This window comes from Rhinopithecus roxellana, chromosome 16, assembly GCF_007565055.1.
Source record: "Rhinopithecus roxellana isolate Shanxi Qingling chromosome 16, ASM756505v1, whole genome shotgun sequence".
Classification (NCBI taxonomy): Eukaryota; Metazoa; Chordata; class Mammalia; order Primates; family Cercopithecidae; genus Rhinopithecus; species Rhinopithecus roxellana.
In genome coordinates, this window is record NC_044564.1 from 72,282,106 (window position 1) to 72,309,847 (window position 27,742).

At 36.3% G+C, this 27,742-nt stretch overlaps 1 protein-coding gene across 3 annotated transcripts in view; it reads right to left on the minus strand.

Moving 5' to 3' along the window:
- The window catches only part of MLLT3 (MLLT3 super elongation complex subunit), a 285,234-nt gene that overhangs the window by 53,692 nt on the left and 203,800 nt on the right, over window positions 1–27,742 (minus strand). For all 3 annotated transcript variants that reach the window (XM_010368450.2, XM_030919896.1, XM_030919898.1), the window contains exon 5: window positions 16,893–17,603. In XM_010368450.2, coding sequence (XP_010366752.2) covers window positions 16,893–17,603 — 711 coding nt within the window. The remainder of the gene's footprint in view (window positions 1–16,892; window positions 17,604–27,742) is intronic.

Genomic DNA, 27,742 nt, shown 5'->3' on the forward strand with positions numbered 1-27,742 from the left:
CTAGAAAGAAACGCATGCAGGAGGTGAGGTATGTATGACACTGTCATTGACAAAATGGAATACTGGAAGAAAGAAAAGGCAAAAAGGGTGTTGTTGCTGGAGTAAGGTTTCTCCTAACTCAAAGATCAAGGAAAAAAGAACCACAATCCAAGGCGAGGCACAATCAAGATTTCTGGCTACTGGAGCTCTGTCAGGTGAAAGATGCTAGAACTAGTTAAACACACACAGACATACACACATTTTAAATATTTTACTTTAACTGAAAATTCATAAATACACATTAATCAACCAATCTTCTGATGCAAAATCAAGCAGTTTTCAGTAGGGTCTGAAAAATATTTCTTACATAAATTACACTCAATGCATTATCTACGATCACCATTTATTAGCAAGAAGCCAGAGACTTGTATAGCTGTTAGAACGCAGGAGTCCTTCTAGAGTGTCATAATTTTTTCCGCCTTAGTGTTTTATACCTTATTTGAAAGCATATTTTTTCAAGGGATTCCCCTTCAGGTTTCAACTTAGTTTTCATACAAACAATTGCTTTTTGTACATTATTGGTTGCTAAAACATTTAATTAACATAATTAGAACAACTGATACACATCTTTGGGAACAACTATATTGGGTTCTCAGTGAGTATAACATTCAACTTTTGGGAGCAGAAGTACACAGTATAAGCTAGGACCCACCAGCGACTGGCAGCAGTGAGTATGCTTTACAGGCGATTGGAGAGAACTGTTATCAGTGCAGGCTCATTACTTGAGCTTTTTTGACTGCAGAACATGTAGGGCCCTATAAAAGCTGGGCAGAAGGGCAGCTCTGCAGGACACATCAGCATGCAAATTACAACTTAGGGGATCTCCAAAAGTGAATATAAGAGGCAACCCATCAATCTATATTTACCTAAGTTTTAGGATATCTTAATAGGGTTTCAAAGTACATGTGCTGAGGCTACACCTTTCCTTAAGAAAAGAAAAGATGGTTGTGATAACATCTCTTTCTAAAATGATGACTGCTGTCTTTAGGGCTCATTTTTTTTTCTCTTAATAATCTCAGCCTCCCACAGTGATAAACTATATTTGGGTATAATTATTGTCTCATAGATGTAATGGCTCTTTTAAAATCACTCTTAGAAATGCTACAGTGTATCCAATGAATATGATCAAATATATATATATTTCCAAATACAAGTGCCAACAAAGACCTAACTAAGACCCTAATTTTTTAGGGGAACTAACTTCATCTTCCACATCTTGTTTCTCTCACTATGTTAATGTTCAATATAACTCTTTTTCACAGTACTTGCCCTTTGTAGTTAGAAACTTATATATTTTGCATTTTTTCATTCATTCTTCTGCATATACAATGAACATTTTTAACTTTTAAAATTTTTGGGCAGGGTCTCACTCAGGCTGGAGTGTAGTGGTACAAGGACAGCTCATGCAGCTTTGAACTCCTGGGCTCAAGTAATCCCTCACCTCAGCCTCTCAAGCAGCTGGTGTGTGCCACCACACTCAGCTTACTTTTTAGTTTTTTTTAGAGAGTCTCTCTTTGTTGCCCAGGCTGGTCTCAAACTCCTCGCTTCAAGCAGTCCTCCTGCCTCGGCTTCTCAAATGTTGAGATTACAGGCATGAACTACATGGCTACAATAAACATTTAATTATATGGTTGTAGTTACTCAGATGTGATGATTTAATAAATATTTAACAGCCAAATTAAGCTTATTAATTTAAAGCTATTCTGTCTTGACAATTATGCAACCTGAGGAAACAGAAGTTGGGGGAGGTGGGGGGAGCAAGCCCCTTTTACACGGTATACAAGTGGCATTTTACTCGTTCCAATAATTTCAAGAGCACTGTAAACATTAGAGGGAATATAATCATATTTCATGATCACAAAGACAGCAAAAACAAGGTGGCCATATAACTTTCATGTTATCATGCCTCTGCACAGCCCCTATAGGAAATAGGGAGGCAGAAATTTCTTTCACTGCAACATCCTGTTATTGAAATTTCTCTGAAAACTATTTGCTTTTTTAAAATAGAGAAGCAAATGTTTCAGGATTTTAGACTCTGACATCCCTCTGCTGTCTCAATAAAAGATTAGTTTGTGGTCCTTGCCGCCCGTGTTATTTTTGTGGTTTAATAGCCTTCATGGTGAAATAAGCTAAAAAAAAATTCTCTTGTCTTTCTGTTGCAGTTTTCAAGAGCTCCACACTCCTTGGCTGGCTTATATACTCCAACACAAAGGCAAGGGGCTGCGAGGGCAGGTAAGAGTGAAATCCAATTTATGCAACTTGCTTACTGTGACCTCCAGTTTATCCCAGGATTTTGTTATATAAACTTATTTGCATAAGGGTGGCTTACACCCTGTACTGTGTACCTGTGAGAGGGCCAAGACTTGTCTTATTTGTACAGGGAGCTCTCTCACTCATGTGACCTGTCTACTCCACCTCCATAAAGAGGACCGACAAAAAATCCCATCTCCAGATTACACAGACATATTAAGACTCCTCAACTAGACAAGCATCAATGACTTAAGAGGAGTCTTAACTATAAATACATACACATATATTAATACATCTTAGCACTATTTAACTCAATATTTCTTGAGTGCCAATTAAGTGCCAGGGACCATGCAAAGAACTGTGACATTAGAAAATTAAGAGACAGAGTCTGCCCTCAAAATAGTCCACTCGTCAGGAGAAACACACTTTAACATGAGGGAAAAACAATCATCATCAAAGTATACATAAACTGTATAAATGGTAGATGCACAAAGGAGGGAGGGGTTAGTTGGGGTGTGGCAGATTATTTAGAAAAGCTTCAAAGAATAAGTGAAAGATAACCAGGTCATAAAGGACTAAGGGTAATACACTGGGACATAAAACAGCATGGAACAGTCAAGGAATCATGGATTGCTGATATTTTAGGATGACTAAAATACAGGGGAGATGAAAGAAAGATAAGGATGAAAAGGTCAGACTGGAGAAGGCTTAAAAGCAATACTTAAAAAATAATTCGAAGTATTTGAAGCTGTTGGAGGCTGCTAGGGAACCAAAGTCATTCTTTTGAAACAAATAAATGGAAAGAATCAAGCACCGTGTTTTACTTTTCTATACAAACTACTGCTGGTTTGGGGGGAAAAAAGTAGATAAGGGGCAGTTTCTTTTTACAGGTGAACTCCGGCAGATAAATGAAGAAACAATGATGGAACAAAAATGTCAGCATTTCACAACCCCTAATGAATTAACGCTTACAGCAATGAGCATCAGTAGTTGCTAACATCATAAAAAAAGAGATAACCTTACATTATAGGCCTCCTAATAAAAGAATATAATCTACCCATGAGATGGTCTGGCCCAGAAAAACAAAACTAAAACAAACAAAAAAACCTAACGTGACTCTGACCATGATTCTAACTTTGACTACTGACTTACAGAAAATACACCATGAAGATACTGTCAACAAAACCCAAAACCAGAAATTCTACGACAACCGAGTTTTTCCCCTCTTGCACCTTCATGTGAAAAAAGAGAGATGAGGGAGAGCCTATAGATTAAAGAAATGTAATACTTTTACAAATTGCAAGATGTGAACTTTATTTAGATTTCAATTCAAACAAAACGTAGAGAAAAAGAAACTTATGACATTTTGATTCCACTGGAAATTTGTCCAGTGGCTAGATATTTGATGACATTAAGACTTAACTAATTACTGTAGATGTGATCATGGTATTTAGTTCTGTTTTTTAAAAAAGTCCTTATCTTTTAGAGACTCATATTAAAATATCTATAAATGAAATAATATGTCTTGGATCTTATTAAAAATCATACCAGGCTAGGAGAAGATGGCACTACAGATGAAACAAAACTGACCATCCATTAATAATTGTTGAAGCTGGGTGATGGTCCATGAAGGGTTTACTATTTTGTGTATTTCATGTATACTTGAAAATCTGCATAATGAAGGATTACAAAAAAGAAAAAAAAAAAAAACATGTTGAAGAGAATTTGGTGCTTAGTCCACAGTTTTGAAACTATGGAATGTTTCATTAAAATGCCAATTGTGAAGATAATATTTTGAAAGTGACCTATAACACCATCATTTTAACTAACTGATTTATATCCTTTTGCATACTTTCTTCTAGAATTTGTATTTTAGAAAGTTTTGTAGAGAAGAACCTGAGAAAGGAAAGAGACAGGAGATAGGAAGAACAACTCAAAATCTCCAACCTCAACTGAGTTAATGTGATGAGAATCCAAACCAAGCGCTGAATAGCAGCAGGCGGAGGACAAAAAGGGAGAGTCACAGATATTTTTGGAGCAAACCTGATAAGAAATCATAACCAAATAAGATATGAGGGAAAAGAAATAATTTTCACAGCACCAATCACTACCTAAAATTATAGATTTCCTCTTACACGAAGGTAAAGCTCTGCTCCTATCTTAAGCATTGTATTATCCCCAGTGCCCAATAACCCATAATAGACAGTATTTTTTGAAAAAATATGTTTAATAATAACTGATATTTCTAATTTAGGTTAATAAAAATAGACAGAATATATATTTACTTAATTAGAAAACACAGGAAGGTGTTTTGGGATAATGGGTACAGCTAAATCAGTTAGGGAATATGCCCACCTGATAGTAATGTATACATGAACTAACATCATTTTTTTCATTAAATGAGAAACGCAGTATGATAGACAGGATCAGCATGGCAGCTCTACAAGGTCAAGAATCAGGAATCCAGTCTCTTCCTGTCTTTGTGTTCCTCCATACTTTGTGTATGCTTCTAACAATGTGGCAGCTACAGCACCAGCCATCACTTCCAAGTTCCAGGCAAGAAGCAGAAGAAGGAAAGACAAAAATGGTACAAGCCAGGTGAGTCAGCTTCTTTTTAAAGAACTTCCCTGTAATTACTACCTAGTAACTGCCATTTATATCTCATTAGCCAGATTCAGTCACAGAATAATGTCTAACTGCAAGGAAAGCTGGGGAAATTTTTTTGTTAGGCATATTACCACTCTAATAAAATGAAAATTCTGTTAGTTAGAAGAAGAGGATAATGGATATTGAATAGATAACTAGCAGTGTCTACAAGAGATACTTTAGAATATGTTGTACCTGGGTATCTGTTCTATTTCCAGTACCTATTGATCAGAATTGTCCAGTTGGTACCTTTTGAGAGTAGTTGGTGTTGAAGAAGATATAAAAAATATATTGGTAACAGGTGATTGTCTAGGGACCAACTACATAATAGAAAAGGAGAAACTGAGAATGGCTAACTTAATGGTGGTAGATGAAGGTCAGCAGGTAAAGAAGACTCACACAGAGTGAGATCAAGGTAGGCATAATAGAGTCAAGGAATCAAGCAAAAAGTAAGTCAAAAGTGCCAGTAAGGTCAAAGTCAATGCTTAGGAGATGGTTTCTACATTAGGATCTGGAAGACACTAGTGAACTTTTCCAGTGGTAGTTTTAAGTACAGTTTCAAGAGCAAAAGCCAGACCACAATGGGTTGGGGAATAAGGGAGCTTTTGAGATGTCCATCAGAGAAAGAAAGGAAATGAAGGCGCCATAATCTAAAAAGCACCAGAGTTCACTGGAAAGTTACAGGGAGGTATGTTTGCTCTGAAGGATGACTCGTTATATTTGTAGATAGATTAAGGAGAACCACCCAGGACAGAATCAGATACTGAAGAACCTGGAGGGTGGAAGAGAGGAGGATTTGGGTTTCGTCCGCTGAGAACAGCAGTTTGTCCAAGTAAAGGCTTCATTCACACTGGAGTTTTTAAAACCTCTTACCATGTTTTTATTATGAAACAATACTAAGACTTTTGATTTGCCAGATACCTAAATGTGTCATTTTCTGTTTTGCCTAGTGATATTTTTCCCCCTTAAGTATATCAAGGCATGATTATTCTGGTTGGCAATATCCCAGAGACAATAAAGGATGACCAGGACACAAAGTCTATCAAATTTCTCACCAATTAACTTCCATAACACCCTTTGGGACTTACACCCTACCCTTTTTTAGACAAGATGTGAAGCACTGCAGGTGGAATTCAGCTGGGGATATGAAATACGAGGTTCATTCATTCAACATAGGGGCACAGGCTGAGATGCAGGACCAAGAGGTCACATTGGTCATACACTTGACAGGCTTAAACAAATGTGTAAGGGCTAGTTTTTAGATGGTAAAAACACTAGGAACCACTTTAAAATGTTCTAGAGGAGGAGAGCTTGGGAAAGTGAGTGATGGATGTGCGAATCACTGCAAACCGGAAATGATCTATAATGGCATGCCAATCGGGGGCCTGCATCCTAGGGCCCCCTTTTTTTTAAACAATGAGACCCCTAGGATCTTGGGCAAGTTATTAAACTTGGCTTTCAGTTCTCTTCTGCAAAATTCAAGTTGTTGAATGAGATTTCTGAAGTTTCTTGTTCTAAAAACTCTATGATTATCTAAATCATGAAATAAATGCTGTATGAAACTGTATGTGATTTCTAAACATGGTCTTAAAACTTCAAAAAGAGTACCTAAGCCTTGAGAGGTTTTCTAAATAGAGAAGAGAGACCACAGAGCTGTTAATGTATCTACAGGCCCAATGAAGATAAAGAGATGGGTGGCATACAACACACAACCTCCCTCCTTCAAATCTTGTTTTTTTGGAGGAGGCAAACTATGAGGCTCATTGGTTTATTATACAAAACACAGAGGACTATGCATGACATATCTTTAAAGGGGAGGAAGTGACTTGCTACAAGTCTCTGAAAGTTGGTGGACAATGACAGCAGGCTTGGTAAACAACAGTAAAGGTGCTAGCCCTGTCTGATTCTTAACTAAGATCATCAGACAACCTAGCACTTTAAAATAACCCACCACAAGATCAACAAGTCTGAGGCTCACTTTAAATTAAAATAATGCTGCTAGAAAGACACTTGAAAATAGAGTGAATACTTTATATTACTAAAAATGAATTAGGTTATCTTGAGTAGAATTTATCAGATACTAAACTTTTTTTTTTTGTTTTTCAGAAATAGTGTCTCACTCACATTGACCAGGCTGGAGTATAGTAGCACAATCATGGCTCACTGCAGCCTCAACTTCCTGGGCTCAGACAATTCTCACACCTCAGCCTCCCAAGTCGCCAGGACTACAGGTATGAACCACCACACCCGGCTAATTTTTGTATTTTTTTGTAGAGATGAGGTTTCTCCATGTTGCCCAGACTGGTCTTGAACTCCTAGACTTAAGCTATCTACTCACCTTAGCCTCCCAAAGTGCTGGGATTATAAGTGTGAACCACCGCGCCCAGTCAGATACTAGGGTGGACTTTGAGAAAGACTCTGCTTTTATTCCCAATAAAATGAAGGGTTAGGCCAAATAGGAAATGATGTTTTAGAAATATATGAAGGAATAAAAACACATTCTGTGGGCATGTATTATAAATCACTAGGTTCCTAGACGCAGCTTTGCCTCCCAATCTTTATAAGAACCCCTGCCAACATCAGGTCTTCACAGAATACAATTCATAAAATTACCAAACAAAGGCTGTCTTCATCTATGACATCATTAATATTTTGCTTGAACTAATACCTGAATGGCAATTTGCATCTATAATAAGGTGAGCATTATTAATTATTAAATCCACATTTTATAGTTCTCTACTATTAAGCTAAACCTGTTTAGTTTTAGTTTTTGTTTTTGAAACCGTCTCACTCTACTGCCTATGCTGGAGTGCAGTGATGTGATCATAGCTCACTGCAGCCTAGAACTCCTGAGTTCAAGCAATCCTTCTGCCTTAGTCTCTTGGGTGGCTAGGAGCACAGGCGTGCACCACCACACCCAGCAAATTTTTAAAATTTTTTTGTGGAGACATGGTCTCGCTATGTTGCCCAGGCTGGTCTTGAACTCCTGGCTTCAAGCAATCCTCCTACCATGGCCTCCCAAAGCACTGGGATTACAGGCTTCAGCCACTGTGCCCAGCCTGTCTAGTCTTTTTATTCCAAGTGTAGACTCTTGTACTACACTTCCTGGACCACTGCTACTGAGCCCACAAAGATAACTGACTGGCCAGGTATGGCTATGTTCCAGGACACAGAAGCCCTACCTTCCTTCCTCAGATCCTTCATGAGTGCGACCTTTATTTCTTTTATTATAATGTTTTTTCTGACATAATCCACCTGGAGATGCATGAATGCAACCTTTAGAAAACACAATAAAATATCAATACAATAGGTGGGAGCCCTCATAATAACACCGGCCATGTCCTTGGCCCTAGAAGTGAGATATATGAAACAACCTAATAAGATATTACATTACGGGAAAGTTCTCTTAGACAGATTCTAAGGTACCACAGCTTTTCAGTACTTTCTGCAATTCTGCTTCTCGGAAAATGACATTAGGTTATATAAAGCAAGACTCAATCAGCATTTTAGAAATCATGCCAGAGTCTCCTCTGCATCCATTACTCACACTCAAGTTTCCAAGTACTGTGGCTACATTTTATTTCTTAAGTCTTCCCTTTTCACCGGAATGTGGCACCACTACCAGATGGTCAGAGGATGTCAGATGATGGGAAAGTTAACACTACTAAATCTTATTTTCTCAAAAACGTTTAGTCAATATTACAGTGGTTTTAATTCAACATGACTTCCCTCTGAACAAGCTTTAATCAGTGGTACAATACAAGAAGCATAAATTTTGACATTTTTCAGACCTGGATTCGAATTCTTGCTCTGTCACTTCCACACCTGTAAGATGAGAACAAAAGCTATCTTACCTAGTGTATAGATTAAGAATATATAAAATAAAAGCATCCTGCACATGTCTACCATGGAGGGAGGAGAGTTCAATAAGGCTTCTTTCATTCCCAATAAACTCGTTTGATAAATTAACTGCTGGAATTTATTTATGAGATTCTTCTTCATTCTCAGAGAGGACAACACAAACTATTTACACAGTTTCTCATCAATTTTTTTTTTCCCCAAGTTGTTTCCTCTTATCAAGAATGCCTTCTGGCCAGGTATGGTGGCTCATGTCTGTAATCCCAGCATGTTGGGAGGCCGAGGAGGGTGGATCCCCGATGTCAGGAGTTTGAGACCAGCCTGGCCAACATGGTGAAACCCCGTCTCTATTAAAAACACAAAAATTAGCAGGGCATGGCGGTGCATGCCTGTGGTTCCAGCTACTCAGGAGGCTGAGGCCGGAGAATTGCTTGAACCCAGGAGGCAGAGACTGCAGTGAGCCGAGATTGCACCACTGCACTCCAGCCTGGAGAACAGAGCGAGACTCCACCTAAAAAAAAAAAAAAAGAAATAAAGAAAAAGAAAAAAAGCCTTCTCCTGTAGCCCCAGCAGCTACCTGGGAGGCTAAGGCAGAAGGATCACTGAAGTCCAGGAGCTTCAGACCAGTCTGGGCCATATAGTGAGACCCTGTCTCAAAAACAAATAGAAAGTCTTCTCCCACTGACCCCACACCCTCATCTCTACTAATTCATGCCTCTTTCCTTCAAAGACCAGCTTAAATTCTAACTTTGTACTATCTGCACCACCTAATGCAGTGCCCGTACATAGGAAGTACCTACCGCATACATATTTTTAAGTTTTACTGAACATCATTAATCAAAGAATATTACAAACCATTAAACACATCTAGAAGAAAATGTTTTTAGTAACTTAAAGTGACATGATGGTTTATCATACTTAAAAAACATAGGAGGGTCACATAATAAAGCAAAGGTCAGCAATTTATTTTTTAAAAACCAGTACTATGATTCTAAGCACTGAGGTCTCAAACCAGGGGCACTCTAGTAATTTATTTCTTTCTCTACTTATTTAAAGTAATATCTGAGGCCCCCATATATGTATTTTCCTTCTATGACCATGAAAGGCAAGAAAATTACCTTTTCTGTGTCACAGATTCTGAATATTTCTTCCTATCCCTGTACTCCCACATCCCTAACCTCTATATTTTCAGAATTCAAAGATAAAAGTGTTGTCTTCAAACATTTTAGTAAATGCTTCTCCATTTTATCCTGCTTAATAGAAGGATCTTTGACTTTATCTGGGAATATATCACTGCACAATCACCTTTGGTGACCTAAGGAAGCCGCTTAGGGGTGATTTTTCTTTGTGGACCTTGACACTGCTTGCAAAGTTTACAGTCATAAATTGTAACCCACTGAGAACAATTTCTCAAACTTGGTTAAATAATTACATAGACACTAAAAGAAAACAACCCTCTACTCCTACCACTGCATTATCTTGTCTCCTAATTCAAAGAAAGCACAGCCTACATTTTGAATAACTTAGAGAGGTTATAACATGAATTTACAAAATTTAACTAGAAAATTCAGAAAGGAGTCTCCAAACTGGAGGACACCATTTGTTATTTGGTGGCATCTTCTGGGAAAGGTTGATATTGCAGCTCAGCTCTGTGAAACATAAATTCTCTTGCAAAAGCACATGGGAAAAACTCTGGAACAGAAAAATAATCCTGATATAGTATAATAAGGTGCAATCTAGACCCAAGAGAGTCAGTTTTAAGTGAGGACGTATAAGAAGCTAGAGGCTCCTAGATGTTTCATAGCTCTTCCCTCAATCCTGGCTGTGCATGCCGAATTCACCTATGAGGACAAGCTATCACCTCCTGAAGGCCACTGGTAAAGCCCAAACCAATAGGTCAAAGAAACAGGATTCATATGGGGGACAATACGAGATACTGAAGGCTTTCCCAGCAGCACTGCCAACTTCATGAAGCACACCTCTACAATTTTAGTAAGAATCCAAGGAAGAATAAGATTTGTTTTATCACCAACCTCCTCCTTAGGTAGGTACGCTACCTACCAAGTGGGTTCAAATCCTAGCTCCATCACTTTTAAAGATGGCAACCTTGGGGAAGATTCTTCGTCTTGGAGCCTCAGCTTCCTCATCTATAAAATGGCAATAATAATAATAATACCTATTTTACAGAGCTGTCTTGAAGGGTGAGTGAGTGAAATCATGTTAAGTACATAGAAGGGTGACTAACATAGACTAAACACTCAAGTTTAGCTATGGCTATAAGGCATCCCCGTGGTATGGTAAAGCTAATCTTGCAAAGGCTATCTTTGAGTCCCATTGTTGGCTTTATGTCTAAAAATGACAAATGGGATAATTCCATCAAATGCATAGGTCATAAAGCAAGAAACAATAATGCATTGAATAGGTGATGCAGCTCTCTTGAAGAAGGCTCACAGAATTTATTGGAAGAGAGATTCTGGCTCAATACATGTGAGTGGAAATGCTGAGTTTTGCCAATTGTTGATGACAACCAGCTCTGCAAAGATAGAGCCCCTGTGTATTCACAACTGTCTGCTATCCAAAGGCTTCTAAGGAATTACTTAATTTAAGAACTGAGATACCACACTGGGGCTAGTATGTACTGAAACAGGGAAACAAAAAGGTCTCTAACTGTTTTCTTTTTTTAATCTCCTTTTTAACTGCTTTTTTCAGATAAACCAGGAATATGGATGAATAAATGAACAGCTGGTTGGCGAGGCTGCCTCCTCCTCAGTGTGTTCACGCCCAATACTGACAAAAAAAAAAAATGTGTTAGAAAATAGAGACAGGTGAAATATCTCCATGCACCCAACAAAGTTAACTTTTGTTCGGTAATTTTAATTAATGTTCCACATTGAGCAGAATTTACCAGAGGAAGAACTGTAACCCTTCAGGTATTTTTACCTCCAGTTATAAAACACAGAAAACAGGAGCCTCCAATGAGAACCTGCCCCCTGGAGAGTTGGGGCAGCCCTTTAATGAATGGCCTCTCCAGCTGCTTCCTCACCATACTTACAGACTTTACAGCTCTTGCATGTGCTGGAATTACAAGTCATTAAAAAGCCACTTTGAAAACACAATAAAGACCTTCTTCTCTGACTGCAACAACCTTCCATCACATAAAAACCTAAGGCCAATGCTTCAACAGCAGGACATTTACTACCAGATCCAGACAGTTTAAGCAGGGCAATGAACAGGGTGGGGCGGGAGGAAATGAGAAACAACAAAAGAAGGGAAGTTTTTTTTTTTCTTCTTCCTTTTTTTCTTTTTGAAAGAAATTTCTGGTAAGGTGGTTTAAAGCATTTATCCTTTATCGGAATCACCATCCACCCTTGGGAAAAATGCTGCCATCTGATGAGATTTTGTTTTTCTCCTTCAAGAAGGTTTTCTCCAAGAAAACCCCTTGGTAAGCTCAAACTATCAAAAGACATGACTCTCTTCTCACACTGCAGGCTGAAGGATGTAACATTTTACCAAATGTAATTTGTTCATTTTCAGGGAAAGATCATTAAAACTTTTTACTCCTTCACTTTAAAATTATGATTAAATCCTCAAAATAAGGGAAGAAAGAGGAAGGCAATGATAAGAAAATTACTACCATCAATGAATGTGATCATATGCGGTTATTTCAATTTTCATTTACTGTTTTTTTCCTCCTCTGCTGTGAATACCAAACTTCTTCATATCACAAGACAAGATCAACTCTATACACTTCTCTTCAGGAGAAAGATTATACAAAAAACAAAAACAGAGGAATCACAGAAGAGGTGAAAGACAGTTGTTGTTTTCCCTATTATCAACTAAAGTTTAAGCAGGTTAATAAAAAACACAGTTATAAACCTTTAGTTGACACTGATACACTCCCTTTGCAACTGTCAGTGTCAGTCACGACTTATCTACTAAACAGTAAGTACAGTGGAACATTATGTACCCCAAAGAGATGAACTCCTAAACCAAGAACCACTGTACTGTAATGCGAATGGCCTCAGTTCTTGAATATAAAATATTCTTAACAAAAACATTCCCCTATCATGCTTTCTGTATTTGTTAAATGCTCACCCACTATAACACAGTCCTTCTGCCTCTCCACCTTATCCGAGCCCCTACCAAATTCTTCTGTAGGGGAAAATTATTGACAAAGTTTCATGTGACAGTATTAGATCTCTTTATGAGAAACATTTCAATAATCACAAAATGTATTTAAAAATTATTCTTTCAGTTATATTAACATTAACTCAAAGACAAATCATTTCTTAGGATATTTTAACAGTAACAGCAAAAAATAAAAATGAAAAAACAAAAACCTACCGAGTGCCTACCCAGTGCAGTACATGGTATGTTCTTCTTCTTTATCTCATTTAATTAAAAAGCTGAAAGATCTGAGAAACTTTGGCTTATCTTTCAGCTTAAAACTTAGCCTTTTTATCTTGTATTTTTACACTGATCATATAACAGAAGCATATCAACATCAAGACCATATACCCTGTGATGACAAAATCCAGAGCAAAGTGACAAAAGACAAAATTCAAAACAAAGTGGCTTAGAGTACCAAGTATTGCAGCATATAAACCCACAACCTTGAAAAAGGACACCAGAGTTCTGCAGTATTTTTGAATATCAAAAAATCTCTTTCAAAGCTACAGGTTATATAGGTTCCCAGAAGTCAAGTCATACATAGCAATAGCTAACTAACATTTTTTTGACTAGTGTGTTAACTGTTTCACCCAGATTGATTTATCAAATTTTCATAATAATCCTGCAAAGAAGATACTATTATGATCTCCATTTTACAAAAGAGGAAACTAAGAAACAGAAAAAGTTAAATTATTTGCCCAAGATCACTGGTGACAATGAAATTTAAAACAGCCTGTCTGACACCAGATGGCAGAATTCTAATTACCTATCTACCTACCTTTCACTTATCAACAAATAAGTAATCGAGCCCTCAAACACCAGCCAGACATACAAACCATGGATGTCCAACTTCTTTCTCTCTTCTCACACACAAAGTATACAAAAATCTTACCAAAAAGAACCGTATCAATTAATAATCTAAGCTTCCTAACCCATCTTAATACTACTGACATTTTTATATAAAACCTGAGTCAAATTTGATTCTAGAAAAGGTTCTTTAAAATGTTCATCTTTTTAACAATAAGACCTATACTGAGGTGAGATGTTTTCTTTATAGACATACTAGACAAATAATCATTCACCCCAGCCTTCATCATTCTTCAAACTCTTCTGATTTAATTGTGTCTTTTTTCTGTTTCCAAAGTCCAAGATCTCTGCCCATTATATCTAAAATCACCCACCACCCCATGCCCCACAAATGAATACAAATCTGGCTCATATTCAAATAATAAAGCTGGAAAGGACCTCAGAGAGATCAGCTCATCTAATCACACTTACTCAGAGGCAGACACACAACCAGGACAATGTGCACAGTCCCCCTGAAGCTGGGCCTGCCCCAACCTACCAAGTCAATTACTGGCCAAAGTTACAGGGGATACTTGTAATGGAGAGCACCAGCAGTCCATAGCAGTCCATAGCTTAGTGCTCTCCATTACAAGTGTCCCCTGTTCCTTTTGTCTTGCTGGCAGGAAGGATGCCAGGTAGGAGACAGTCCAAACAAAGGCTATCTTTTCTACTGGATAAATGGAATTTCAATTCTCTCTTACCTTCCTTTGCTCATAGAAAGGTCTTTGGGTTCATGGTTTACATGACACCACTTTTGTTAATTCTCTTTTGTTATGCTACCTACTTTTCAAGTATTGAACCAATAGCAACAACAATAAAAGCATTACTAGTACCAGAAGACTAATAAGGAAAGTACGGTTGTTGGGTTTTATACACAAATAATACCTGAAAGTCTTTATAGGCTTTCTCTGCAATGCTATGCAGAGTACATTACAAAAACTACTGTTGTAATCACCGGATTTGTGGCTCTAACACGTCATATATCATTTCGAAAATTTACTATCTACTGTAAAGTTTTCCAATTATAACTCTTCATTCCAGAAGACTTTTCAAGGTATACCTTTGAATAAACACATCAAATTGAACAAGAATTTTATTAAAAGAAAGACATACTTTACAAATCATATATAAATGGGAGGGAGCAAGAGGCAGACAAAAGGAGAATAAACAAAGTTACCTAAAGAGGAAGACCATCTGTGACAGTTTCATGTAGAAAGAGCTTTCAATGGTGCCTTATGAACACCATTTGGTCTTCTCATAAATCGGCAAACATTCTAAAAAGGTGCCTTTTAAAATTTTGACCACTATAAGAAACACACACACCTTCTCTGAAATAAAATTTTCATATGCCATTACTTGCCCATACTAATTATGTTTTCTGATTTTTTTAATGCTAGCAATATGTTAATTTATTTCATAGCTCACCAGTGAATCACAACCCATGATTTGAAAACCTCTATACCAGAAGAATTGCAATGTGTCAGAATATAAAAAGACAAAGCTGCTAAATGTGACAATTTTGATAGACTAATTAATCACAACCCAAAAGCATTTCAGGGTGATTCGAGACAAAAGTCAAACACACAAAAAAAGGTCCAAGTAACATCTGCATTAAGAATAAGTTTTGAATTAAGAGGAAAGGTAAGAAGCAAAGAAGGAAAAATAAATAATTGAGATATTGGAACAAACATACTCAACTCTCATCTCCATTTCACAAACTATGACTATAAGGCCTTTACCAAATACTGGAACAAATTTTCCCAGCGTCCAGTATTTTATATGCTACTGTCCTAATCTCATCTTCTACTAAAATTTCGAGATTAGCTGTAGAGAGTAGGGAGGTCTGTGGACCACTGGGGATCAGTGTCAGCACCATGTCCTGACCCTGACTGGCTTTCTACCCAGAACAGCGCAAACCCGGGACAGCAAATCTGCTACTACGGCCTCCTAGCCTTTGCCAGCATTTAAACTAGAGACATCTGTGGGCAGCCCAAGGGACAGAAAGAAAAGTATTCTAAGATTGCCAGTAATTTTTTAGCCAGATAGCTTCCTTGACCACTGCCTGGAAATACGGTCAAGCCAATGTAAGGAGATTATTGGGACTGATCATTACTAATAAGTAACTGAAAAAAGGCCAAAATTAGAAAAAATACGAAAGTAAGGAGATAACTTCAAAGTAATGTTTACTCTTCAAAAACATTATCAAATACTTTTGAATTAGTAACAACCCTGTCACTAGAAGCATAAGATTTATTACAGAGGTTAAAATAGATAATCTGAAAATCCCTTCCACTGCTGAAAATCTGTAATTATAAGTTTAAACCTCAATATCAAAAAACACCTTTTAGGGGTATTAGATGGTCAGATGCTCTCTTAGGCCTCCACAAAGGATAATCCTACTGATCAGCAAAAACTTGTAGTGAAGATCACATACCCTACCCCTTCCAAATCAGTGGCTAAACAATGAAGAAAAAAATTAAATATTCTCTTTTCAAAATACCACTGCCAGGTTTTACAGGTATACATAAATGTTACAATTTATCAAATTATACATTTTAAATATGTATAGTATATTGTTATATCATTTTGCCTCAAAACTGGTTAAAAAAAATACTGTCACCAGCCTTCTATCAACATAAACATGTCACTTCATTCCAATGATCAAAACATCAACATTATAGCCCTAATATTTTCTAAGTCTCTCTTTTAAATTTATTTTCCCTTGTATTCAAGTCTTATTATATTCTTCTCATTCTCCTAAGTCATCACTCATTGGAAAGCATAGATACCAAGCTTTCATGAGCACTGAAATTTTCTGCTGCTATTCAAATGACCCATTATTATGCTATGGAGATATCTTTCCTTTAACAACTTAAGTAACAGCCTAAAAATCTGCAGATTCCTTAATGACTTCATTTCCTCCTTCCCATTAATTAAGGAAATGCATTTCTAGGCCAGATCTACCTCTGTGCTACCACTTTATGGTTCAGCATTCATTTTCTTCCCTCATTCTTTATTACAAAGCTATCTGAAATAAAATCTGAAAATAAGGGAAAGGAAGAAAGCCAATAAGAACTACTCACATCAGATTTAGAGGATATATTCTCCTCCACATCTGAATCATTGGGATCCACAATATCATCAAATGGTGGTAATGTTGATTTCTTCTTCTCTGATGTCTCACTTTCAATTTTGACCTTTCCCATCTTGACATGAGATTTATCTTTTATCTGTTTTTTGTCAGCAGAACAAGTGAGTATCAGTGGTGGTGCGCTAGAAAAACTTTTAAATAAAGCCTCTGAGCTACTCTTTTTCCTTTTTTTGGCTGAGAGTTCTTCAGAATCTGAAATGGGTGGCCTTTTACTAGGAGCCTTCTTATCTTGTCCACTGGTGATGGTGAGTAAATTACTGTCTGGTTTTGGCTCTTTTGACATGGGTTTAGGTTCCTTGAAGGCCATCTTAGGAACTATTTTCTCTTCTTTCAGTGGTTTATTTTCTTTGGGTTTCTTAGAGGATTCTTTGGAAGATTTGTTGTGATCCCTGGAAGGTTCTTTGAAGGCACTTTTATGTTCTCTGGAGTCTTTAGAAGGTTTTTCCTTGTGCTCCTTCATTAATTTGTGAGGCTTTGAAAAACTGGTACTACTGCTGCTGCTGCTGCTGCTACTGCTGCTGCTGCTGCTGCTGCTGCTGCTGCTGCTACTGCTGCTGCTACTACTGCTGCTGCTGCTGCTGCTGCTGCTGCTGCTACTGCTGCTGCTGCTGCTGCTGCTGGTATGAATACTCCTATTAGGGTCCTGCAAAAAGGGGAGAAGAAAATGAAACTCTCAAAACTAAATAGCAATGAAGAGTCAAAAGAGATCTACATAAAATGATCCTTCTTTTATTGCTCTCAAGCTATCATTAAAATACCAAAAATATTTTAATATAAACCAAAAACCACAATATAACAGGTGAGAATAGTGTATGTGAGAAACACAGTGACAGTAGGTTATTATCAAAGAACGTAATGAGGAAAGCTGTTTTCTTAATCATCTGAAGCATGGAGTTTTAAAACATTTCGATTCAGCAAATGTTAACTGCTGCTTGTCCAAGAAGACACAAGGATGAATAAGACATGGGCCCCACTCTTAATAACTGTGACGTATCTAAGATTGATAGTTGTCGACAACCAAAAGAAGGGAACTATTTAATTCTGTTGGGAGCATAGGGCGAAGAACAGTTCAAAAATTCATAAAGAAGTAACATTTGAATTAGGTCCTGGAGGATAGACAGGTAATTACTAGAATGAAAAGAATGGAAAAGTACTTAAGAGACCAAGGACCAGAATAAACTAAAACAACAGGGAGCAAAGCACAGATTGTATTTGGGGAACAACACCCAGCTATAGAATAAGATTGAGAAGGAGGCAGAAAAATAGCCCAGCTTCACATAGTAAGGTCAGATTACATTAAATTTCAAATGGCTTTGCAATATAAGGAATCATAAAGCCCCCAAAAGAAACAAAGTAATTCTCAATTTGAGATAAAAAGCAATTACTTTTATGCTGTACAAAATTTCATTAATTAAGAACTATATCTCTCACCCACTAGAAAAAAAATAAAAGTATGTTAATAGAACAAAGATTTCACCTAACCATCAAATGGACTAGAAAGTCTTTAGCAATTACTGTGCTATGATCATGAGAAAAGAGGTAATAGCTGCCTATTTCATTTTAAATGTGATCAATTTTTCCACTCATATAAACACATCAGAATATATAACCTATGTATAATCTTTCTGTTTAGGAACAAAATCTAAGTCCATACTTACCATATTTGTGAACCTCTACCATTAATAGTAAGAATAAGAAACAGAGTAGATCCTGGACATGCAAAAATCCACATCAATACTAAAAGAAGAGCTCTTTCTTGCTTACTTCCACCTCCTGATGGAACCAAAGACAAATAAATGTCCAAATTTTCAACTAGAATTTACATCTTCAGGCTTGCTTATTATCTTTCACCTCTAACTCACCCACTTAAGCCCAATGATATGTAAACCAATCCTATGTTCCTTAAATATCTAGCATGACACAGGACGGTAAGCAAGCAGGGGCTATGCTTTTCATTAAAATGAACAATCTACTTATTGGGTCTACACAAAAACAAAACAATGAAAAATATATACATAAGTACATGTATAAGCGTCACAAAATAATATCTAAATGAAAACTTACTGTTCTATATTAGTAGAAATATATTTTTTGGTTTCTTAATATATTTTTTGTCTTATTTGCTCAACAACAAAATGACACTTAACAAAATTATTCCATTTATTTCCTGGAGTGGTTTTAAAATTCTAAAATGGATGAAGTTACTAAGCAAAGACTTGTTTTTATGCATCAAATTAGATAATTCCTTAGAAAACATCATAATCTGAGATTTAAAAGGAAAATTCTAAAGATAGGATTCATATTACTGAAACTTCATTATTTTATAAATTCTATTACAAGACATTTCCTGTCATGTTAAGCAATACTATGAATAATTAAAATAAAGTATAATGGACAAATTAAATTAAGGAAGAACATTTTGAAATCTAATATCCTTGAGTTTTTTTCAACTGGCTTGTTGACCCACTGAATTTTGAAAATTTGCAGTCAGTATTCTAATGATGGCTCTAGAATACTCAAGTATCGCTGTTTAATATTCAACCTATATGAAGTATTATACACATATTTTGTAAATAAGTTTTAAAAGCATACAATTTTTAACCTACCAACATATCTCTAATGTTAAGTATTAAAAAACAGCAATATTCTAGTACCAGGAAGGAAAATAAAACTTCTGTATAGGTCCTTCCATGACGTATTTTTAAAATCCTTCTTTAGAACAAACTGGAATTCTTAAATTTACGGTACATATTGGTATCTGACACAGCTTCTTGTGTCATAAAAAAGTTAAGTTCCTTTTTTAATTACATGCATATAATGCTAGGTACAAAACTCTAGAAATACATCTTTTTATAATGTTTTACTTCTCATGTTGGTCCGGGTATTGAATGTCTACTGTTACCTTTTTATCCACTCAACAAATCTTGGTATAAGCAAGTGACCCAGACATCTTGTTCCTTCCTTTTTTGTAATTACCACCTCAAGAATCTTTAAGTTAAGAGAACAAAAGTTACGAGGACAAATACATTCCGTAACAATGTCTTAAATAAAATGTAAAAAATTAAAGGAGAGAGAGCAGTTTTTAAGGCAGCAGTTTCTTTGGCCTGGGCCCATGACAAATGTCAAAGTTCAAATATATTGTCACCAGTCTCCATGTTTGTACATGTAATAAATGTAAAACAGTAGCTCAGATACACAGCCAGATATTAAGTTGTCACTGACACAGAATAAAAGCTTTCACTGATTTTCAGTCTATCTGATATTTATATATATCATATATTTATATATGATATATATATCATATATTTATATATTTTATATATATATCACATATATATCATATATATCACATATATATCATATATATATCATATATATATGATATATATGTGATATATATATATGGGGGTCTTGTCACCAGTCTCCATGTTTGTACATGTAATAAATGTAAAACAGTGGCTCAGATACACAGCCAGGCATTAAATTGTCACTGGCACAGATTAAAAGCTTTCACTGATTTTCAGCCTGATATTTTTATACATTATATGTAAATATATAAAAATTATATATAAACATATAATGTATATTTGATATATATATAATATATATTATATATATGGGGGTCCTGTCACTAGCTTTTTAAATTTTTCAATTAACCATTAACCTCAATATTAAGTACCACCGGAGCAGCACAGACTAATTACCATTCAATGCAAAGTTTACACATGTATAATTCAAATTCTCTTTGCCTGAGGCTGATTAGGACAAACTGAATATGAAGCAATGTAACACAGAGAGCATGTGTGCATAATTCAGATCTCAAATATTTAAGGCAAATGATTGTTTAAACATAAATATACATATATTTGCACTAACTTTACAACCTGTGACTATAGGATACAATATTTTCTCTCATCTATTCAGATTGCACTGAACGCTTCCTTGTTTTAAATTTTTGGAACAGAATGGGTATCTTTAATGTTTAAACTCTTCTAATACTACCTGTCAGCAACTCAAATAGAGGACTTAAGAAAAAAATCGGAACTACTGGCCAGAATAAGGTTTTTTGATTATATGTGGCTTTCAGTTTCCATGTTATCTTCATGTCTATTTCTAAGAACCATTGACAACTCATAGCTGATTCTTGGCTCCTGTTTCTTCCCGCTGGCCATCCCTCTTATTTTTGGTCTCTGTCCTACTTTAACTGGCTTCTGTCTCGTGAAAGATTTTCAGATCAATCATATTTTGTTCAATGAAATTTGCATATAGACAAATAAACTCTCCCAGGAGAGATTTACTTATCGAAATAAACAAACTCTCTGAGAAGTTTATTTGTTCAAACTGTATTTTTACAAGGACACTTCCTAAAAACTGTAGTGGGGTCCAAAATGTTATGCATATGTAGGGATAGGAAAAACCATGATAGTGAAAGATAAGTTTCCGAAATAAAAGTCTTCTCTATAATGTCATTCAACACACAATGAATAACACAGAGGGGTGACATGCCATCTGAAACTACAAATAGCTCTGTGCAGTAGCAGTATCGTAGCCAGTGAGGTTTATGTGAGGCACAATTACTGCCAACTGAAACTACGAATGGAGTATTAAAATTCAGAATTCTGGGGTCGGGGAAACCTTGAATTTGATTTACTTTTCCCACTTCAGTCCCAAATCCAACCCCATTTACCTCTCTGGAACTAGTCAGCTCTGGGGGTAGCAGGCAGTGGCCTGAAGAATGTGGCCACAGGCTTATCGGCATCTTGAGAAAAATAATTGGTGCAGGATTTGCTCTGCTTGACCGAAAAGAGTTTGTTTGTTTTTTTACAGATGGGGTCTTGCTGTGTTGCCCAGGCTGGAATGCAGTGGCTATTCACAGGCATGATCACTACATGCTACAGCCTGGAATTCCTGGGCCCAAGTGATCCTCCTGCCTTGGACTCCCAAGAAACTGGGCCGACAGGTACACGTGCCACCATGCCCAGCTTCCAGAAGAGTTTTGCACACACAAATATGGCCAGCCTTCCCAGCACTCAGAAGGCACTTGATACAGGAGGAGAGTCTGCTCTTAGGGCTGCAGAATGTAAGGAGCTCAGAAGGAAGGCACAGAATCCTCTAGGTATATAAACAAGAAATAGATAACATGCTTGTTGCTACTGTGCAGGTTGAGATGCCTGTACCTTTCATCACTTATAGAGTTCCAACAGCCTAAAGTCCCCTAACAGCTCAAACTCAACCCCAATGCACATATAAGTGACATACTATAGGGTAGGAGGAAATAGGAGGAAGCAGATCTAACAGATTTTCTGGAGGAGAAAGATGAAATACTGAGGTCAAAAGCAGTATGGCTACTTAAGGAAAATCAACTAAAGTATAAAAAATAACTTCTAGAAAAAATGTTTAATTAAAAACTAAAATTTAAACATTTATATTCTCAAGCTAAATAATTCAGTAGATAAAATAGAAGATCGATGGTGACTGGCAGTATAAAAGATCAAATGAATGAAATCTCAAAGCATAAAGTAAAAATACAAAGCGGTGAAAATCATAATGAGAAAAGAGAAGAGCCTTGAATGGATCAAGGAAACAGAACATACAGCCATAAGAAGAGTTCCGGAAGGAGGAAAAAGAAAAGACAGAAGAGGTAATAATTAAAGCAATATGGATAAAAATTTTCACAAACTAAAGAGAGGACTGAATTACAATCTCACAGAGCTCTCCGAGATCCAGGCAAAGATAATGAGAAATGATGCCCAGGGAAAATCACACTACAATTCCTATACTTTAAAACAAAAAAAAGAAAAAAAACCTGACAAGTATTCAGGAAGAATAATTACTTAAAATTGAATAACAATTAAATTCACATTGTGCTTCTCATTTGTAATACTGAAATCTAGAAGAAAGAACAATAATATCCAGACAGCTGGGAGAAAAAGTACAACCCAAATATCCTACACACACAGTCCGGTGTGAAAGAAGTATATGCCAAAATTTCAGAATTCAAATAGCACATCAACCACTGTCCCCGCCAAAGGAAAGGACTTGAGAAAAGAGTCCAGTCAAACAATAACTGAACCAGAAATGTTTTATGTGTGGGAAAGGGAAGAAATGGGGGGTACAATGTATCTTGCACAATATACAGATTTAAATCTAAACAAAAAATAAACTGTAATATAAGTCCTCAACATGAATTCCTGACACAGACAAGTCTAACAATCTGGACCTAAACAACTAAATGATTTCCACAGAAATGTAGGAATGAAAGAGAAGGATTAGGGTGTCAAGGTGGAAGAAAGTGCTGGTATCTTTTTTCATGTTAAAGTGGAAGAAAAAATTGGATTATGAGCAATTAGAAAGGAAGGTGGTCAATCATGAAATGGAAAAGTGAAGAACTGTCACATAAACAAAGGGAAAATGGAAAATGAATATCAACTTGAAAATATAGGCAAAATTAAGAAAAGTGAAAAAAGTCACATATATAAATAATGAACAAAGTGAAGAGACAGTAATAAGATCAAGTGTAACTTAGAATAAAAGTGAAAGAACTGAATTCCCCCTCTCGAAGATAAACTGTCAGACTGGGTAAAAGAAAAAAGATCAGATAAAGGCTGTTAAAAGAAATACTTAAAATCAATTGAAAAACGTTTAAAATAATGGGATGGGCAAAGAAATATCAGCTAAATGCCCCCAAAAGAAAGTATGAGTGCTAGATTAATATCAGATCATGTGGAATTCAACATTAAGAGTACCAAATAGGATAAAAAATGTAAAAATCCAAATTACATAAAGCAAAAGGTATTTAATAAGAATTTTAAAATACTTAAATGAGAAATCAATATATCTTTGTCATAAATTGACAGATCTCATAAAATACAATGATTACAGACATAGTTTAACTGACCAAAACAACCCATGCGCTGATTTAATAATTATACATACAGCTTTTCTATCTCTTGAATAAAGTTTAGAAGTTTTATATGTATCCACAGAACACTGATAAAAATCAATCATAAGGTAACATAAGCTTTAAAATACTGCTTTTAAAATGTTTGTATAGATTACATTGGCTGGCTATACTCCAAGAAAATTAGAAAATTAGGCCAGGCGCAGTGGCTCACACCTGTAATCCCAGCAGTTTGGGAGGCCGAGGCGTGTGGATCACTTGAGGTCAGGAGTTCAAGACCAGCCTAGCCAACATGGTGAAACTCTATTAAAAATACAAAAATTAGCTGGGCCAAGTGGCGGGTGTCTGTAATCCAGGGAGGCTGAGGCAGAACTGCTTAAACCTGGGAGGTGGAGGTTTCAGTGAGCTGAGATTGTGCCTCTGCACTCCAACCTGGGCAATAGAGCAATAGCACTTCATATAAAAAAAAACTCTGGAGACACAGAAAAATATGTGCTCAAAGGAAAATTCATAGCCTTTATTGCATTTATTATTTAAACAAAAAAGAAGACATACAAGGAGAAGAGAGAAACCAAGTACAAAGCTAAACTTAGTATTCACTTTGAGAAACTGGGAAAAGATCCACAAAACATGCAAACATTATAATGCCCAACATAATGAAGAAAGTAAAAGAAACAAATTTCACCAACATTAGTGCTTTAATTATATAATTGTATAATGTCCTGACATATATGTCTAGTATTCCAACCCTAAGGAGAAAGTTGTCCAGTTAATTCTGACTTAAAGAAAATTTATAATCCACTTTTCCACATTAACTGAAAGAAGTGAAGTTTCTTGCATGTAAAATTTCTTGAATGAAAAGCCTGGATTTTCCATAAAAGGAATAAGATTAATGAGGAGACAGCAATTTATAAACATGTCAAAATAGGTAGTTAAATACCAAAAGAATCAACCCAACAGTTGGCAAAGAAAGAGAGAATGTACTAAGGGAAAGAGTGAAGCAAAATGGACTGCTGACGATTTTTATAGGATTTTTAGCAAGATATGACTTCATACTGTAAATGTTTTATTAAAAATTAATGTTATAATAAAATTATAAAACAGAAAACACCTTAACAATTGGCAGGATTAATGCTTTTTAAAGAATCAAAACTTATTTAAACCTCAAGTCTAAACAGAGGCAGAGACCCAAAATCTAACATGTCCCAGTCAATGGGCAGAGAACTAAAAGAACATGCCACAAGTGGAAGAGAAATAGCACTTGAGAAGTGCAAGAGTCTTTCGTTCAAAACAATCTACGTGGCCAATGCACAAAAAGGACATAAAATATTTATACACACTCAAGTAAGAAAAATAAAGGTCTGCTGTTATGAAACACAATGCTTTGAAAGGTTTTACTTGTTTCGACTTTTCAATAATGTCCCATTTTTTAAGGTGACATTCAACCAGAAAGTTAGAGGGAACTCTATAATATATCCTCGCAGATCCAAAATAATAAAGCTATTTCTAGACCTGGCCAGGGAAGAGCACCAGTTTTACAAAACTGAAGAATTACATCCTTAAATTCCTCGATTTACCCAGATCTGTAAAATAACCAATATAGATATAACCACGCTTACAGAAATACAAATAAGTCTGGATTTTGCACTAATGACAAAAGAAACAGCAATCATCCTAACAGTTAAGCGAACACCAACACATAACATAAAAGAGCAAAAGATGATGCTAACCGTTCAAGGAGAGATTCGAGAGAATAACAACAGATTCCCTTCAGCCATACCTTACTATGAATTCTGCCAATTATTTATTAGGAAAGACAGGCCTTCATAGCAGCTTCAAAGAGTAGTGACTTCTGGGAAACAAAAGAAACCCAACTGAAAACTAAAGAGATCAATATTAACTAATCACTTTAGGAAGGTCATCTGGTAACAATGTGGGACAGTGGTGGTGACAATGATGGTGACAGTGGTGGCAGCAGTAATAGCTTACTGAATACTTACTAATCCAGACTGATGTAGAAGCTTTATCACTATTAACTCAACAATCTTGTGAAATAGCTATTATTAGCCCCAATTTATAAGTGAGGAAACTGAGGTACAAATACCAATGTGCCCAAAGACACATATATAATTAGTGATAAAACTGACATTCAAGCCCCCAGTTAGTCTGACTTCTTTCCTTTGGAGATGGTCTTGCTCTGTTGCTCAGGCTGCAGTGCAGTGACCTCCTAGGCTCAGGTGATCCTCCTGCCTCACCCCTCGTGAGTAGCTGTGGAACTACAGGCATGCACCACCACTATATTTTTATAGTCTTAACCACTATATTTTTATTTACACTTGTAAAGTCAATTGGTTTCAAAATCAGCTGTCAATCTTGCCAATATGACCTGGGCCAGAAAGGAAAGAAGATATAGAATGGGGGAGAGGCTCAATGACTATAAAAGAATATCATCAAAAATATGCCTGTTGTCTTGGCAGAACTATACAAATGAAGTTCTATTTATTTCCAGTAGAGGGGGTAAAACATTATTTTTTGGTAGGTGATTAAAAAATGCAATGGGCCCTCCTGGCCCCCCATATCCAAGGGTTCTGTATCCACAGATTCAACCAACCACAGACCAAGAATATTTACGAAAAGGCCAGGTACAGTGGCTCATACCTGTAATCCCTACATTTAGGGAGGCCAAGGAAGGAGGATCCCTTGAACCCAGGGGTTCGAGACCAACCTGGGCAACATGGTGAGACCCTATCTCTACATTAAAAAAAAAAAAAAAAAAAAAAATTGCCAGGCATGGTGGCATGTGCCTGTAGTCCAAGATACTCAGGTGGGTGGATAGTGAGCTCAGGAGTTTGAGAACAGCCTGGGCAATATAGTGAGACTTCATCTCTACTAACATTAAAAAAAAACACAAAAACAAAAAATTAGCTGAGTGTGGTAGTGCATGCCTGTAGTCCCACAGCTACTTGCGAGGGGTGAGACAGGAGGATCACTTGAGCCTAGGAGGCACTGCACTCCAGCCTGAGCAACAGAGCAAGACCATCTCCAAAGAAAAGAAAATATTGGGGAAAAAACTCAAAATAATGCACAATTTTAAAATATAGTATAATAATTATTTACATAGCACTTGTGTTGAGTAGTATAACAAATCTAGAAATGATTTAATGTATTTATGCATACAGGAGGATGTGCATAAATTATATGCAAATACTATGCTATTTTGTACAAGGGATTTGAGGATGCATAAATCGTGGTATCTGAGAGGGTCCTGGAATCCATCAATCCCCCATGAATACTGAGAGGCAACTGTAATTTATTTTGAAATCAGAGGCTCTTCTTGTATACATTTCAAGTGGGTTAAACTTTGAGTCTTTTGGTACTAAATAAATATTTTTAAGTTGATAAACTTACTAGTAGAGTTGTGTTCAGAGGGCTCTTATGATACTGAGAAAAATCAGCCTCTCCTATAATGCCCTGGCAGAGCACATGATGTTTCCAATTATTTCAAAGGGTATCATAAAACTGCAAGATACTTCTCATCTCACATTAAATGTTTTCAAATTTTGAAGTCATAAAAATTTATAGTGCTCAAATCACATAAATAATCACCTCCAAAAAGGATGAGATGGGAGAGGTCACTGTTTTAAGAAAACTGGAGCATCTTATAAGGGCCCCTATAGGCTGTATTTAGGAAGAAAGAGAATTTGAAATATTTTACACAAAAACAGGCAGCAATAAAGAAAACTAAAAGCTCTAAAAATATATGGCTGTGCAATAAAGAAAATCTAACATTTCAGCTGCAAGTAACAGCTAAAATGTTAGTTTACCTAGTGATAACAATAAACAATATTCAGATTTTCAACTTTTGGAAACTAATCTACTCA